General features: G+C 46.3%; 1 protein-coding gene across 7 annotated transcripts in view; it reads right to left on the bottom strand.

Annotated features, from left to right (window-relative positions):
- Positions 1–1094: 1094 nt before the first annotated feature.
- The window catches only part of GTF2I (general transcription factor IIi), a 111696-nt gene continuing 97128 nt past the window's right edge, over positions 1095–15662 (bottom strand). For all 7 annotated transcript variants that reach the window (XM_043561356.1, XM_043561360.1, XM_043561358.1 and 4 more), the window contains 12 exons: positions 13175–13276; positions 12351–12416; positions 11412–11595; positions 9936–9994; positions 9345–9425; positions 8115–8198; positions 7578–7761; positions 6357–6385; positions 4361–4402; positions 3515–3556; positions 2964–3039; positions 1095–2236 (listed from right to left, as the gene is read on the bottom strand). In XM_043561356.1, coding sequence (XP_043417291.1) covers positions 2981–3039; positions 3515–3556; positions 4361–4402; positions 6357–6385; positions 7578–7761; positions 8115–8198; positions 9345–9425; positions 9936–9994; positions 11412–11595; positions 12351–12416; positions 13175–13276 — 932 coding nt within the window. In that variant the 3' untranslated portion in view covers positions 1095–2236; positions 2964–2980. The remainder of the gene's footprint in view (positions 2237–2963; positions 3040–3514; positions 3557–4360; positions 4403–6356; positions 6386–7577; positions 7762–8114; positions 8199–9344; positions 9426–9935; positions 9995–11411; positions 11596–12350; positions 12417–13174; positions 13277–15662) is intronic.

The raw sequence follows: 15662 nt of genomic DNA, 5'->3' as shown, positions 1-15662 counted from the left end.
TTTCACCCCCACTCCCTGGCAGAGCCACACTGTGTACCTGTGGTCTCATTTACGTACACACTGCTGACTCGTGAACACAGGGAGCGGAGGCTTCGTCTCCCGGCCTTCCTCGGCGCCCCCAGAGTCAGCCAGGGTGACCCCCCCCCCCCCCCCGCAGTCCATGGACAAGCCCTGGGGCCCCTGCAGGAAGGAGGCAATTGGGGAAGGCGGTCGCCTGGCCAGGAAGCACGCTGCTGAGGCTATGGGACCGCAGGACGCAGGGGCCTAGGGCGACCGGACGCCTCGCCCCACACACAGGCTCTTCCAGCAGGATGAGACGGGAGCACTCCTGGCTGCGGGGGGCTCGTTCAGTTCAGAGGGGAGGCGGAATGGGGCGGGCAGCATTCCTCAAGCCTGTAACAAGTCAGGACGAGGGCGGAGCGCAGATTCTGTGCTGTCTGCCCGGAAACCAGGAACAGAAACCGATCCACGGGGCAGATGTGAAACGAAAAAGGAAAAGCTTTCCGACAACATACAAAAATAAAAATTCGCGTGTGTGTGCCAGATTTGTTGCTCTTGCACTGAAGGGTTAAACGGATCTCCTTGCTGAGTGTGATCCCACAAAATGGTTAAAAAAAAAAAAAAAAGCGTTAGGTGTAAGCCTCCGCTCTTTTAAAAGCCGCCCGTGGAGGGGCAGGTTCTTCAGCAGCTGGGGGGGGGAGGGGGGGACGTCGTGGGCGAGGGTGGCAGGCCGCCCGAGCTTTTGGAGACGGCTTCACAGGAACCACGAGGCCCTCTACCGTAGCAGCTGTCACCCCGGTGTCGGTCGGGAGGCTAGCGACCAGGGCGTTCGTTCTGCCTTCCCCGAGCGCACCCACGGAGAGAACAGAAAGTCCCCAGAGTGCATGCGCTGCAGGGTTCTGTCGCGGGAGGAGCTCCGGCTGGAGCGGCCCGGGGAGGGGACAGGGGGCGGTCCCGGCACCGCCCGAAGGGCTGAGTCGGGGGCTCGGGCCCCGGAACGGCGCCCTCCTAGCCCTCGCCCTGCACGCCGCCTACCACGGAACCACCCGGGGTTCCCCAGACAGAACCACGAAAACACCTTCGAGAGCAATGAGTTAGTGTGTGAAAGGCATGGATGGATTTTATTTATTACCCTATATCTACAATTTAATTTGAGGTAAAATATAAGCAACACATAAAAATGCCTATTTCTGCTACCATGTAATATAATTCTCCATCGTGAATATTGTGATAAAGCTAATGGAAACTCTATGCCGTCACGTACTCTAGCTTCTTATAGCTGGTATTTTACAACTCTCATTGTCTGTGAAATCCCAACACACGTACGATTCTCCCACGAAGGGCGCAGGACTCTCAGAGGGCGCAGAATCAGCTCGTGGGCCCCTCCCTCCCCACGCTGGAGCCTCAGTGCTACACGTCGAGATCTAAAATGGCGAAGGCAATGGAAACGCGTGGGGCCTGACCCAGGCGGGAGCGGCGTTCCGAGGAGACCCACACCGCCACAGGTCACAGGGCGGTGAGGCTTTAGTGTCTCGGAGCTCGCCCCGACACTCATACCTGATCTTCAGCTTCTGGAACACCAGGCGTTTTAGTCGGACGAGAAGTCAGGGTGGGAGAGGTTCCGAGGCTCCGTCTGTAAGCCACACGCCGACATGCTAACCTCTCGCTGGCTGTTAGGCGATCCGGATGGTGGTTTTTTTAATTATGATAAAAAAACATATGAACCATGATAGATAGCTTAGGAAAAGGTTTAGTCAAATATACAGATACTAGCTGTTCACTCAGTCGTCAAGGAGAGCCGTGAACAAAAGGATCGTTTAAATGATTTCTCAAATAGAAAAAACCTAAAAGGACTGTCACAGGTGCTTTCTTCACTGCAGGAGCTGAGATGTTCCCGGAGGAGAGATCTTCACTTGATTGGAAAACAAAACACCACAGCTGAAGGCTCTGTTGCTGCGTAAAAAATCTGATGAGATTCATCCCTGCCATTTTCCCTGTCGTTTTTCCAGCATTGCTGTAAAATCCTTATAATACATTCCAAAGTAAACCAGCCATTCCAAATCTACAGTCACTCTGCTCTTTAATTCAATTCACAGAACTGCTGAAAAAGTAGACATTTCTATCTAAAAGTAGAAAAAAAGGTTTGTATAGAAGGTATTTCTGTTATACAAGTATATTACACAGCTCGGGGCAGTAACAGGTCCGAAAAGCTCTTCTCACCCACTGATACTTTAAGCTAAAACAGAAGAGAAAACAAACAAGCGAGAACACGGGTTAATCTGATTACAAGACTTTCACATCCGCAGATAGCACAACTCAATCAGCACTCAAGTCCATGAACTGACAGTATTAAAAAAAAAAAAAAAAAAAAAAAAAAAGCCCTCAGGTACACCTCAGAGCCCACTGCTGCGAAGCTATACCCTCCGACCAGCGCGTCTACATTCAACAGCTGGGGCCCGGGGAGGTGCGACAGGACGGGAGCGGAGGTGGCTGACTCCGGGCATAGGGCTCCGCTCCTGTTAAGAACCGGGCCAAGTTCAGGAAGTCTGAACAGCAGGTTCAGGGTTGTAAGTAAATTATGTGAGCTGCAAAATGGATTGAGCAGCTTGGCCAGACTCTGCAAACACCATTATTGTGATTGGGGAAAAAGTCAGCGTGGTGACACGGATTCAGAGTGAACTCCAATGGAGAGGATAAGATCTACCCTACAGATCAGAAACAAAACATTTTTCTTTTAGGGCGAAGCGCTTTTACGTCTTTGACTCAAAGGCAGATATTGATCTAAGGAAAATCTTTCTGCTTGATCTTCTAACTCAAACCATCCGGTAGGGCTTACACTTGGACTTCATTATGGCTGAAGCAGGGAAAACACAGTATTAGCTTATGAGCATGCGGGGGTTGGGGGGGGGGCGGGGAGTTCAGACGAACACTAGATGGCATCCCAGACACAGATGCTGATTTACCCTAGGAGGGAAGAGGTCTACCACGTAGGGTCTGGTTCTTGCTTGATCTGAGAGTTTCCGTCAGTCTCCTTTATTTCTATCAAGAAAACCAAAAGGGAACTGATAAATTACACTACGAATGCAAATCTGTATAATTATAAACCCACTCAGATCAAACTATGTGCTAAAATGACTTATCAGGAATTGTGAAGATACTAAAGATAACATTTTCAGACAGTGTTTCCCTAACAGTTCTTAATTGTGCCACTTGAGTGTTCACAGTAACAAGCATCTTCTTATGTATCTATTTAAAAATCTAGGTTAGAAAGTAGTTATTCCACTGGCTCAGAATTCATTACGAGTCATTTGGAGAAAACGGAGCAGAAGAACCATGAGTCATCGCCAACACGCCATTTCTGGGCAAAAATGACACATCCAATTCACCCAGAAACAAAAGAAAACCCAAGCACACAGTCCTAGTGAGACGGCTCGAACAGCACCGTCAATCCCTTGTCCTAAGAGCGCTCCCGGGGGGCTTCAGTCTTGGACCACCGGCGGCCCTACCCTTTTACCTTCCGTTGCAGGGCCCTCCAACTGGCTTGGCTCAGCGGATTCTGCAGAGAAACACACCAAGATTTACTGGAACGCTGCTTTAACGTTGCTGTCTCTCACTCATCTACAAGGGCCCAGAGAAAGCCAGGAGAAAGCTCTCCACACACTGCACACCAAGCGCAAGTCGCAGAAGAAACAGCAGCCACGGCTTCTTGGGATTAAACACACGTGTCTCACGTGTCTCAACTAGTGTCTCAACTGGTCTAACAAAAGTCTCCTTTTTCGGACATTTCAGTTTCCTCACGCAACCCAAGTCTTAAACAACAATTGTAGTTTAACACAGTTCTAACATGAGGGAACAAGTTCCTTTTTCACGTCCTTTTCCCCTTTTCTGCGGGTTCCCCTTTAATAAAAGCCTTTTTTTGGTTTCAGTGAACCACAGTAGCAGGCTTCAATGCTGGTTTCTAAGGAATGTTTAAAGCCACAGTACACGCATTTTCACCCGGCACAATCCGGCTCATAACCAGCAATGGAAATGAATGGCATAAACGGTAAAGTCTAGACAAGCTTCGCCCTCAGAAATGGCACTTTACACCCTTGGCCTTGGGGTTCCTGACCTCCTTCCCAGCCGACGGGGGCACTGGAGTCAAATGGCATATGCCCCACAGTTCTCAGTTAGGACCCAGAGCTCGAGCACATACAGGCTTCCAAACATAGGAGTCAAAGACAAAGTCTAAGTGTGAGTGTGTAAATGACTTTCCCTAAAGTTAGGCGAATGTTATTAGCAAGTGAGGCCCCACAATTTTATGTGGTCCATTTTATCACAAAAGCAGGAATAATTCTATGTTTTACCCCACTTAATTTACCTTGTATCACTGGGCCTTCTGACTCACTCTGATCGACCAACTCTGAAAATAAAGTAGATTGATTTAAACAATAACTTAATGCATGCTGTTACAATGGAAAAGCATTTATACATACATTCTCAATTTGGATGCTCCAACTTGGCCACAACAGGCACTATTTTCCTATGACAAGAAGGGAACGCAAGAGTTCTGGTATGTCCCATCAGAAGAACTAATTTATAGTAATTACTGGAAAATTCTATTACAGACTACTGCACAAGGATGAGAACAAAATTGAACATTTTAAACAAAGTTAAGGGGGCTAGGAGGTTTAAAATACAATGCTCTTTGAAACTAACAGTTATATAGAAGACAGATGAATTGGGATTAATAATAATAATAAAAAAAAAAAATCCAGGGGCACCCGGGTGGCTCAGTCGGTTGAGTGTCTGACTTCAGCTTAGGTCACAATCTCGCAGTTTATGAGTTTGAGCCCTGAGTCAGGCTCTGTGCTGACAGCTCGGAGCGAGGCTGGAGCCTGCTTTGGATTCTGTGTCTCCCTCTCAATCTCTCCCTCTCTCTCTGCCCCTCCCCTACTCATGCTCTGTCTCTCCCTCTCTCCCTCTCTCTCAAAAATAAACATTTAAAAAAAAGAAAAAAAAAGAGGAAAAAATTATCATGGGATTTCTTTAAATGACCAAATTCCCCGGTGTGATTCAAGCTCAATGTCACACAGATGATGAAAATATCTATGAAGCAAGGTGTGTGTCCTCTTTCATTACTGACATCACCACGGACTAACACACTTGGCCCAGATAGAGAATAAGAAAAACAGAACCTATGAAAAAAAAGTCATGGTTTGGGGGTACAATCAAATGAACACATTTTGTGAGGCAGAGGAGACAGAACGAAATCCAGGACACTGAAGAGTGGAGCCCCCAGTGGGATGAACGGCTTGAGGACAGGGGGGCAGGCAGCACCTACAGTCACTGCGTGATTTCCCAGGTCGGCTGGGGCAGGGCCACGCTGCTGCTCCGTGGGCCCCCAAAACTCCTGAACACTAAATTGAAGAGGCTCCCCACTTTCCCAGTGAACAGACCGCAGACTGAGTACTCAAAGTAGAGGGGTTTTAGAGAGTTATAAAAATAATGCCAATTGGAAAAAAGACTGGAATGCTACTGGTACTGGGAAAGAGAATGTTCACTTTTGAAACATTTCAATGAAGTCGGCAGAACCTAAAACATACGAGCACATGTATGTACAGTATTTGCTAAAAATACAACTTTCAAATGATAAGAACATCAAGGAATTGGAAGAACGGACACATATACATTTGCTGGTGCAACGACGTTTGACGTTTGAGAGCACAACGCGCCAGACGGAGGCTTGACCAGGAATGGAAGCAAGGTGCGTGCGGCTCATTAAAGATCTACTTATCTAGCACAGTGATTACACAATAACAGTAAAGTTACTGTGGTAATAGTATCGAACACAGATTGTATTTCCTGAGCACATACAGTACTGCTCTGGGTTAGGGGTCAACAAACTTTTTCATCAAGAGCTGGGTAAGTCCCTATTTCAGGATTTGCGGGGGACGATGCTCTCTGTTACAGCTCCCAACTCCGCCTAAGCAAACAGGCCTTCTTGGAAACGTTCTTTTTCTCTCCCCGTCCACCCGCAATAAAACTTTATTTCCAAACACAGGCAACAACTCTCTGATCCCCGTTTAAGATGTCTGACACGTAACGAGTCATTTAAAATGCTCTAAAGCTCTCAATATGGGTACTAACATCACCGTTTTAGGAACAAGTAAAGTGAGATTTAAAAGCTCAACAAGTGACCCCATTTCACATGTATAATGTGCACGGTGCTTTTACACTGAGGCTAAAACCCCAACTTTGCCCAGTTACTGCTGTAGGTGAACTGAAATATCGACTGTGTGAGCAAAGTGCAAGTGCACACAGTCTCGCACACCCCACACAGGACGAAACAAAAAGACTTCATGAAATTTACTCACGGTTATTAATCACAAGTCCAGGAAATGGTCTAAAGAGAGAAACAAATTGGGTAACCGTTTATTTTTACTCTACAAGCAGTTACATGTACATTCAGTTTATCTCACTAACTTGTAACTCATGTCACTTACGTGTCACAATGAGCACTGTTACCAACTACGTCTCAATCTCACACTTTTTAATCTATGGACACACAGACACGGGAAGAACTCTACAGGCCATTACTAGAAAAGGCCACAGGAAAGACGGTGAGAAAAGAACGGCAGTGAAGAAGAAAGAAGAGAGGAATTCCAGCAGCAGGGTCTAATGGAAGCGGGCTTTTACCGAGACCCCCGGGGAGGAGCACGGATGACAGACACTGGTTAAGTGGGACAAAAACTGGGGGAAGAGGAGGGGATGCCAGGAAGGAACCTCGGGAGAGGTTACCACGTGAGCTACCTCCCAGAGCCAGACCTGAAGGACCTGTACCAGACACAGTGGGAACCTGGCAATGAGCTGGCTGGGAGGATCTCGTGACAGCCACGTTTCTGGGAGTTGGGAGAAGCGTAGACGACACGGATGCTTGCTCGGGCAGCTGGAAAGGAGGACATCTACTGCAAACCTCCTGGGACGGGCGCATGGTAAGGAATGGAATTCCCGACAGGGTTGGCGAGGAGGTACGATCATCGATCATCGCTCCCACCTCTGTGGATAAGGAGCTGATGCTCTCAAAGGTGACAACTCACGCTATTGTTGTGCAGGCAAGGAAGGAAACAAAAGGACCTGGCTGACTTGGGGTCAGACTCGACTGCCCTGAGCCTGCGATGACGGGCCCGAGACACGGGCTGGCCGTTTTTCCTTAATGGGCCAGGCAGTAAATATTTCAGGCTTTGCAGACGACGCTGTCTCCGTCCCAATGACTCAGTGTTACCCCTGTACCCTGAAAGCAGCGGTAGGCACTATGGCACGGTGTCTTAATACAACTTTATAAGATAAACAGGCAGTGGGCTGGATTTGGTCCACAGGCGACGGTTTGCTAACCCCTTGCCTTAAAAACCAGAGAATCCAGAGTCAGCCCAGGGAGAAGAGAACCTCACAGTAAGATAACTGAAGTATTTTACGTGTTTCCCTTCGCTACATGGTGAGCTGGACTCTACTATTCCCTAGGCCTATATTCTGGAAGACGACGTAGCCTCATGGTCTGCAGATTCATTCTTCCCAACAAGCAGGGAGCTCTCACTTACCGAATGACTGTGAATTTAATGAACTCGGCAGAATCTAAGATCCTTCTCATGGAGCTGATTTCCAGGTAACTGGGCGCTTTGAATGACACTCCAGGAGGCATGCCGTCAACCACCACACAGCCAGGGTTAATTGTGATTTTCCTGTAGGGAACTTTCACAGGGAAACCCATACCAATAGCTTCACCTAGGACAAGACAAACAGCACAAAAGCACAGATTAACCTGTCATCTTAGAAGTGGCTAAAAAGCACAGGACCAACATTTAAACATGGTCTCCGCTGTTAATAAAGGCAATGCACACGACAAACAACCTTACCTTTGAACCTCAGTTCTAGTCACTTTGATATCGACCTGACGGTCAAGAGTCTGACAGAGCTAAGGTTTCCTTAGGAAAGAACTTTAGAGAAACTCAAACACTTACGTTGAAAGCTTATTTCCTTGCATAATGGGAAATAACAACTATCTGAGCTTAAGCTCAGTGGGATGAACGGCTCACCCAAGCTCACCACAAGCAGCACCCCGCAAATGCAGAACTCACCGAATTTCCGACTGAAGAGGTCGTTCACTTGCTCTCTGAGCTGTCTCGCTTTTTCGACTTTTGACAGCCTTTCATTATCATCATCTAGAAAAGGTGAGAGGACAGTTCTAGGTTAATAGTCCAATTAAAAATTTTTTTAAACATTTTTGAGAGACAGAGTGTGAATGGGGGAGGGCAGAGAGAGGGAGACACAGAATCTGAAGCAGGCTCCAGGCTCTTAGCTGTTAGCACAGAGCCTGACACTGGGCTCAAACCCACAAACTGAGATCATGACCTGAGCTGAAGTCGGATACTTAACTGAGCCACCCAGGCGCCCCAATAATGCAATTTTAAAGTATTTAAAAAAATTTTTTTTAATGTTTATTTTTGAGAGAGAGAGGGAGACAGAGTGTGAGTGGGGGAGAGGCAGAGAGAGAGAGAGAGAGGGAGACACAGAATCCGAAGCAGGCTTCAGGCTCTGAGCTGTCAGCACAGAGCCCAACACAGGGCTCAAACCCACAAACTATGAGATCACGACCTGAGCCAAAGTCGGATGTTCAACCGACTGAGTACCGACAGGTGCCCCTAAAGTATTTTTTTCATGTCTATTTAATTACGGTGAGTGAGTGAGTGAGTGAGAGAGAGAGAGAGAGAGAGAGAGAGAGAGAAAGTGAGTGTGCAGGAGCAGGGGAGGGGCAGACAGAGAATCCCAAACAGGCTCTGTGCTGACAGCTCAGAGCCTGGAGCCTGTGTGCTGAGAGCACAGAGCCTGATGCAAGGCTTGATCTCATGAGCTGTGATCAAGATCAGAGCTGGACGCTCAACCGAGGCACCCCGGTGCCCCAATAATGCAAGTTTAATTCCAAGTCAAATTTTACGTGCTGGGTCAACTTGCTTTATGTTTTTGGAAGACTGAAGTATTTTACACTAATCAAGATTAAAACAACTTAACCAAATGATTTGAGTATGACAGCAACCTGAAAATGCTAAGCCTTTATTCCCATTATGAAGAGCTTCACCTGCTCTCTTGTACAGATTTCCTAAACAAGACGTGAGGTACTAGCTCATGCCGCATTCGGTAACCTCCTAGAGCGTTCTGGAAAGCAACCAATGAGATGATGTACTTGGTGAGCGCTTTCTGAAGGGCAGGTGGCGACGCAGTCCTGCACAGGGCGAGCACCGGGAACCTGTCTACTCTAACACCCAAAGAAGGAAAACCCGACTAACGAGATAAAGGCAGAGAAATCATACCTGGAATCGTCACCTGAATGATGTTAAGATCTTCAACACCAGATGCAGTAGTATTAACATTGGGCGATGAATTGATTTTTCCTTAACATAGAAACATCATATCAGAGTGTACACAAAATAGATTCAAATCCTCTCTACTCATGTGCTTACAATCCAGACTCCGCAAGATAGTATTTAACCTAACTTTGTTCAATGCTTGTTCCTTTTTATGGTCTATTTTGTTATTCTGTGGTATTAAGCTTCTTTAAAGACTTTCTCCCCCTCGCCTTCTTTTTCTTTCTTGTTGGGATTAGTATAGCATCAGACACATAGAGATTCTCATTCGTTAAACAGACTCCAAATCATAAACCAGTCACAACCCCACTTTATTTTTCTCAAAGTGGGCTCCACGCCCAGCACGGAGCCCAACACAGGGCTTGCACTAACTTATGACCCTGAGATCAAGATCTGAGCTGAGATCGAGAGTCGAGACGCTTAACCGACTGAGCCACCCAGCTGCCCCTCAACCACAACTCTCTGGATTTCATGGCAGTAGACCACTGCTGGGAGAGGGGCTGCGAACGGCACATCTCCTGTAGCAAGGACACTCACTCGGAGGGCTCTTCGAGGAGGATGTGCTCTCCTTAATTGCAGTCTCAAACATTTCAGGCCTGCAACACGAGAAGAGAGGAAAAAAACCATGTTTGCTAATAATCTGATAAGAAAACGTTAAACTTTCAACAAAACTAAAAAAACCATTTACTTTCTGTAAATATACATTCCAATTGTTAGGAATGGAAAAACAGAAAGAACAGCGCCTCAATGAAAGGAATGTATACAAAAAGACCAATTATACTTATGATCGTTAACACCTGCCCTGCCCTCCCGAGCTTAAATTAGGGGCTTCTTCGCCCAGTTTCCACTCTACCCTGGAAGGATCCAGTGCTAGACTTGAGAATGGAGAGAGGGAGCAAGGCTGCACATGGGCAGCACGGAACCATAAGCACGAGTCTTTCTCTATTAAGTAGAAGCCGAGGCCTTCACTACTTACTGCCAGACCTCTGCAGACCCCAAAAGGTAGCCATTGCACTTGGTGGTGTTGGCTTCGAGTATTTGCCAACACCGCGGTGGGACTCCAAAGCAAGCACTAATAAATGGAACCTCAAAGTCACTGCAATTAATTTCAGATAATGCTTAAGCACCAGTAAGTATTTTTAAATTCCAATTATTCCCCCCTATCTCAGTGGTGTTGGCCTAATTCATAGACCTCCAAGGCAAACAGAAATGAAACACATTCTGCAAGCTGGAGAAGGAACAGGGCTCCACAAGACTCAACTACTCCTCACCTTCCAGTAGCATCGACCAGTAAAATACGACGATGGTAGATTTCAACAAAATCAAGTTGTTAGGCCCTCTGGCAACCTACAGCCCTCCTTCCCTATTTTAACCAATTATGGAGAACGTGAAAGGTCCTCAGAGATACAGTTTAAAGAGTTTTGGATCCTACAGCTAATTTGGCCACAAAGCTGAATCCACGTGCCAGTCCGGCTGTGCCCTAGTACCAAGTAGTTTCGTCTGCATGTCCTTAACTTTATTTTTTGAAGTTAAAAAATTTTTTAGGGGCGCCTGGGTGGCTCAGTCGGTTAAGCGTCCGACTTCAGCTCAGGTCATGATCTTACGGTTCGTAGGTTCCAGCCCCGCGTCAGGTTCCGTGCTGACAGCTCAGAGCCTGGAGCCTGCTTCGGATTCTGTGTCTCCCTCTCTCTCTCTCTCTCTGCCCCTACCTCTGCTCATGCTCTGTCTCTTTCTCTCTCAAAAATAAATAAAGGTTAAAAAATTTTTTTTAACTTTTTAACTTCTTTCTTAACTTTTAGAGAGAGGGAAAGAGAAATAAAGAAAGAATGTGTGCCCATGTTCGCACGTGGGACAGAGAGAGAGGAAGAGAGAGAATCCTAAGCGGCCTCCGCATTCTGCTCAAGTCCCGGCATGGGGCTTGATCTCACAAACCGTGAGCTCCTGACCGGAGCTGAGATCTAGAGTTGGACACTTAACTGACTGAGCCACCCAGGCGCCCCTGAATGTCCTTACTTTTTAATGATGAACTTGATTTTGGCCTTGTTTCTGAGTATCTTCTCCAGCCTTGGGATGCCAAAAGTAGACGGCCGCCGGAAGGGTACACCCTCAGGCAGGCCCTCCACATAGAAGTCTTCTGGGAAAGACTCAAATAATGCAAACGGCACTTTCACAGCTTGCTTGAGGCCAAGAGCTTCGCCTGCAAGAGACACACACGTTTCTCTTATTGCTCACATTTGCCACCTTCCTAAATTCAACCTTTTAAAAAATGCATTTTAAATCAGTTTATAGATACGAAAATTACTTTTTTTAAGAAAAATATTTTAATTATAGAAAAATAGGTTCAATTTTGCAGTGCTCAGAAAAGTGGGAGAGATGATGGAATTCGTGCTTGTGAAACCCAAACACTTTCTTTAATGTTTATTTATTTTTGAGAGAGACCGTCAGTCAGAGTGTAAGCGGGGGAGGGGCAGAGAGAGGGAGACACAGAATCCGAAGCGGGCTCCAGGCTCCGAGCTGTGACCACAGCACCCAATGCGGGGCTCGAACTCATTAACTGTGAGATCATGACCTGAGCCGAAGTCGGGCACTTAACCGACTGAGCCACCCAGGCGCCCCAACCCAAACACTTTCGATGACAGTAATATTAAAAACAAATTTTTTTTTTTTTTTTTAGTTTATTTATTTTTTGAGAGCGAGCAAGCAGTGGAGTGGCAGAGCGAGAGGGAAAGAGGGCATCCCACTGTCAGCACAGAGCCTGACGTGGGGCCCGAACTCACGAACTGTGAGATCATGACCTGAGTCAAAATCAAGAGTCGGACGCTTAACCAACTGAGCCACAGGCACCCCAATGATAGTAATATTCAAATACTGAACATTTTATTTTGTGCACATTCTACTATTTGAAAAAGCTACCATATATATTTTAATACTCATCTTTCAAAATGACCTTACCGCATTTTTCATTGAAAAGATTTTCAACTTTCTGTTTTAGGTCTGTGATCTTGGCATTCCAGGCCTCTGCAAGTAAAAACCAAGACAGTTATTAGTAATACTTACCAAAATACGTCCACGCTCAGGCATTTCTCATTTTATTGTGTGTCTTTAAGAAGTACAAAATAAAAAAAACACAGGTTTTTAGCACAGTCAGGTCTGACAACTACTCTAATCCTACGTCATTCAACTGTTTTATTATTACTAATATACTGGCCACAAATAAATGACATAGGCTAAAATAAAAAACAAATGAATACCAAGAAACCTTCCAAAAAAAACAATTACAGCATCTACCATCTGCCTACTATCTACCCTGTAAATAATTTAGTATTTCTAATCCTCATAATAATCCCATGAAGCAGGAACATTATCCCCATTTTACAGATCTAGAAACTGAGGCACAGGGGTTAAGTAACTATTACAATGCCTTTAATAGCTAATATACACGGACTTACCAGATAGAAAACAACTCACCTAAAAAATTAAAGTATTTGTATTGTTTTCTTTTATTTAAAAATTTTTTAAATATTTATATATTATTTTTGAGAAAAAAGAGAGAGGGTGCACAAGCGGGAAAAGGCAGAAAAGTGGGAGACCCAGAATCTGAAGCAGGTTCCAGGCTCTGAGCTGTCAGCACAGCGCCTGATACGGGGCTCGAACCCACAAACCGTGAGATCGTGACCTGAGCCCAAGTCGTACGCTTAACCGTCAGCCACCCAGGCACCCGGATTGGTTCCTTTTATTTAAAATGATGAAAGTAAGAAAAGAAAATCCATATTTACCAAAGGAAAACTCTCTCCCTCGAGGCTTGAAGGGAACATTAGAACCATTAGTCTGAGTAGGGGTTCGAACTGCTGAGGTTTGAGGGTTGTTGTTATTAGGGCCTAAAGAAGAATTAAAAGAGAATCCTGATCAATGCATGCATTCAATCACGTTTAAGTACTGCTTACGCTTTCCCTGGGACACGTGCCCAAAAAACAAAGTGACATTCAAACAGCACACAAGCATGGCGCAGTGAAAACGGGCAGGACGCACGGTGTCACAGCCCTCCCTCCACCCGTTTATCTACTGCCGTCCCTACAGTCAGTCATTTTTTGCCCCAAACGTAATCAATTTTCTGGAACATCGGAGGTGCCCTCTGGAGCCATTGAGTTTTTGGTCAGCTATGTTTGCTCACGTTCCTTTCAACCCTTACTTAACCACAGCTGCAGGTGTGAAGGTCTTTCCTTTGGACGCTCTAGCTGACTCTGGAAACACCCTTCCTTTGAATTCTGGGTACAATTTAGAAACAATGTCATAGGAAACCGCTTTCTTCCACTGAATGTAAGGAGGATTAGCTTAGGTTATTCTTAATAAACCCCAAGCCCTGAGTCTTCTTTATGTAGGGTCACCTAATGCTTAAATAATAAGCTGATTTTTTTTTTACTGTTTTATTTATTTTTGAGACAGAGAGAGACAGAGCATGAGCAGGGGAGGCGCAGAGAGACAGGGAGACACAGAATCCGAAGCAGGCTCCGGGCTCCGAGATATCAGCACAGAGCCCGACGCGGGGCTCGAACTCACAGACCGTGAGATCATGACCTGAGCCGAAGTTGGACGCCCAACCGACTGAGCCACCTAGGTGCCCCATTAATAAGCTGATTTTAATCTGAAGCCAGCCAGCGATTTTTAAACAGTAAGGAAAATAGCCAAAATAATGGGAAAATAAAAAGAAATTAAGTTTATTCAGATTTCTTTAGAAAACAACCAATATTCTAAAGATTCAGCTTCAAACTCTGAATTTCCCGACTTGCAGAAATATCTGTATAGTTCTGGACTTTCACCTAAATTACCTTTCTATGGAGTTACCTACTTCCTATGCTTATGTTCACATAAAAGACTTCTGCTTGGGAAACGGTCTGCAGTGACATTACCACAGCTAAAGGTGCACATGGTCACTGTCCCAAGCACATTGTGTGTTTTAACTAACTTACTTTTCAAAGGGATCGTTACCATGTCCATTTCAACCACAGGGAAACTGAGTCCCAGGGGCTATGTAATTTGCAGTCGACCGCACAGCGGCCAAGGTACGGAGGCGGGATAACCATCGGAGTCTGGCTCCTTGGTCTCCATCACCACGCGGTCTCTCTGATGTGCTCGCAGACCCGTACTTGAGTCTTTCCTACATCTGGGCAACGGGGGGCCTCAGCATGGGTGCGGCCACTTCCACCTGCTGTACTTAGCCTGGATGTACACGGCCTCAGAAAACCCTCACGAGTGTCAGAGGTGATGACGTGAATGGGAGACTCAAGATGAAATGTATCTGTGATTCTCTATAAAACGTCAAGATGCAACATTCTACTCTGGTTATTTCAGAACTCGTGAGTCAAAACGACAGCTTCTTCAAGACGGCAAGGTGATGAGAGCCCAGGGACTCTGGGCTAGCTGGCTCCAGCAGCCTGGTTTAGCTGGCAGGTATAACCCACACAGAGGCCATCAGGCCACCCTGTCACCACGGCCCTCCAACAGGCTACTAGAGGCACCCAGCCCACACCTCTGCTTCTAACTCGATGCTGGCGATTCTAACAGGGTGAGACAGGGAGACACTTGTGGCCGGCAGACAGAACTGAGCGGATGAAAGTATCTAGCTCTTACCCTACATGAATAAAGCAGCATTCACGCTTCTGGTTACGTGAAATAACACCACACACCCACCACCCAGCTACATTTAAAATAACGACAACGTCAAGTACGGAGAGGATGTGAGGCAACTGGAATGCACGTATCCCTGGCAGGAGTATGCAACGAGAAAACCACTTTGGAAGATTGTTTGGCAGTTTCACAGAATGCTAACAACTCCCCGATTCTCGACTAAATACCCCTCAAGGGGAGGAGGGCGTATGCCGCACTTTGTACACAAACGTTTGCAGCATCGTTTTTAGACAAGGCTGGAAACAAACCCGAATGTCCACTGACAAATGTATCAACAAAACATGGTGAATCCACGCCACGGAGGAACACTGAGCACTAAAAATGGAGTGCTAAAATGCCGCATAAAACGTAAATCTGAGAGTGTTAGATGGAGAAAAAGCATCTGACCATAAAAAGAATAGATACAGTAGGACTCCACTTATAGAAGATTCCAGAATAGGCAAAAGTATTCCATGGTGATAAAAAAGCAGAGCAGTGGTGGCCAGGGGGCCGGGCTGGGGGGTAGGGGGTGGGGTGGGGGGGACTGGCTGCTGAGGAGCACGGGGGCATCCCAGGGTGGTGGATGTGTTCCAGAAGCTG

This window comes from Prionailurus bengalensis, chromosome E3, assembly GCF_016509475.1.
Source record: "Prionailurus bengalensis isolate Pbe53 chromosome E3, Fcat_Pben_1.1_paternal_pri, whole genome shotgun sequence".
In the NCBI taxonomy this organism is placed as follows: Eukaryota; Metazoa; Chordata; class Mammalia; order Carnivora; family Felidae; genus Prionailurus; species Prionailurus bengalensis.
The sequence above is the reverse complement of the archived record's forward strand: the minus strand, read 5'-3'. Positions and strand labels throughout refer to the sequence as shown.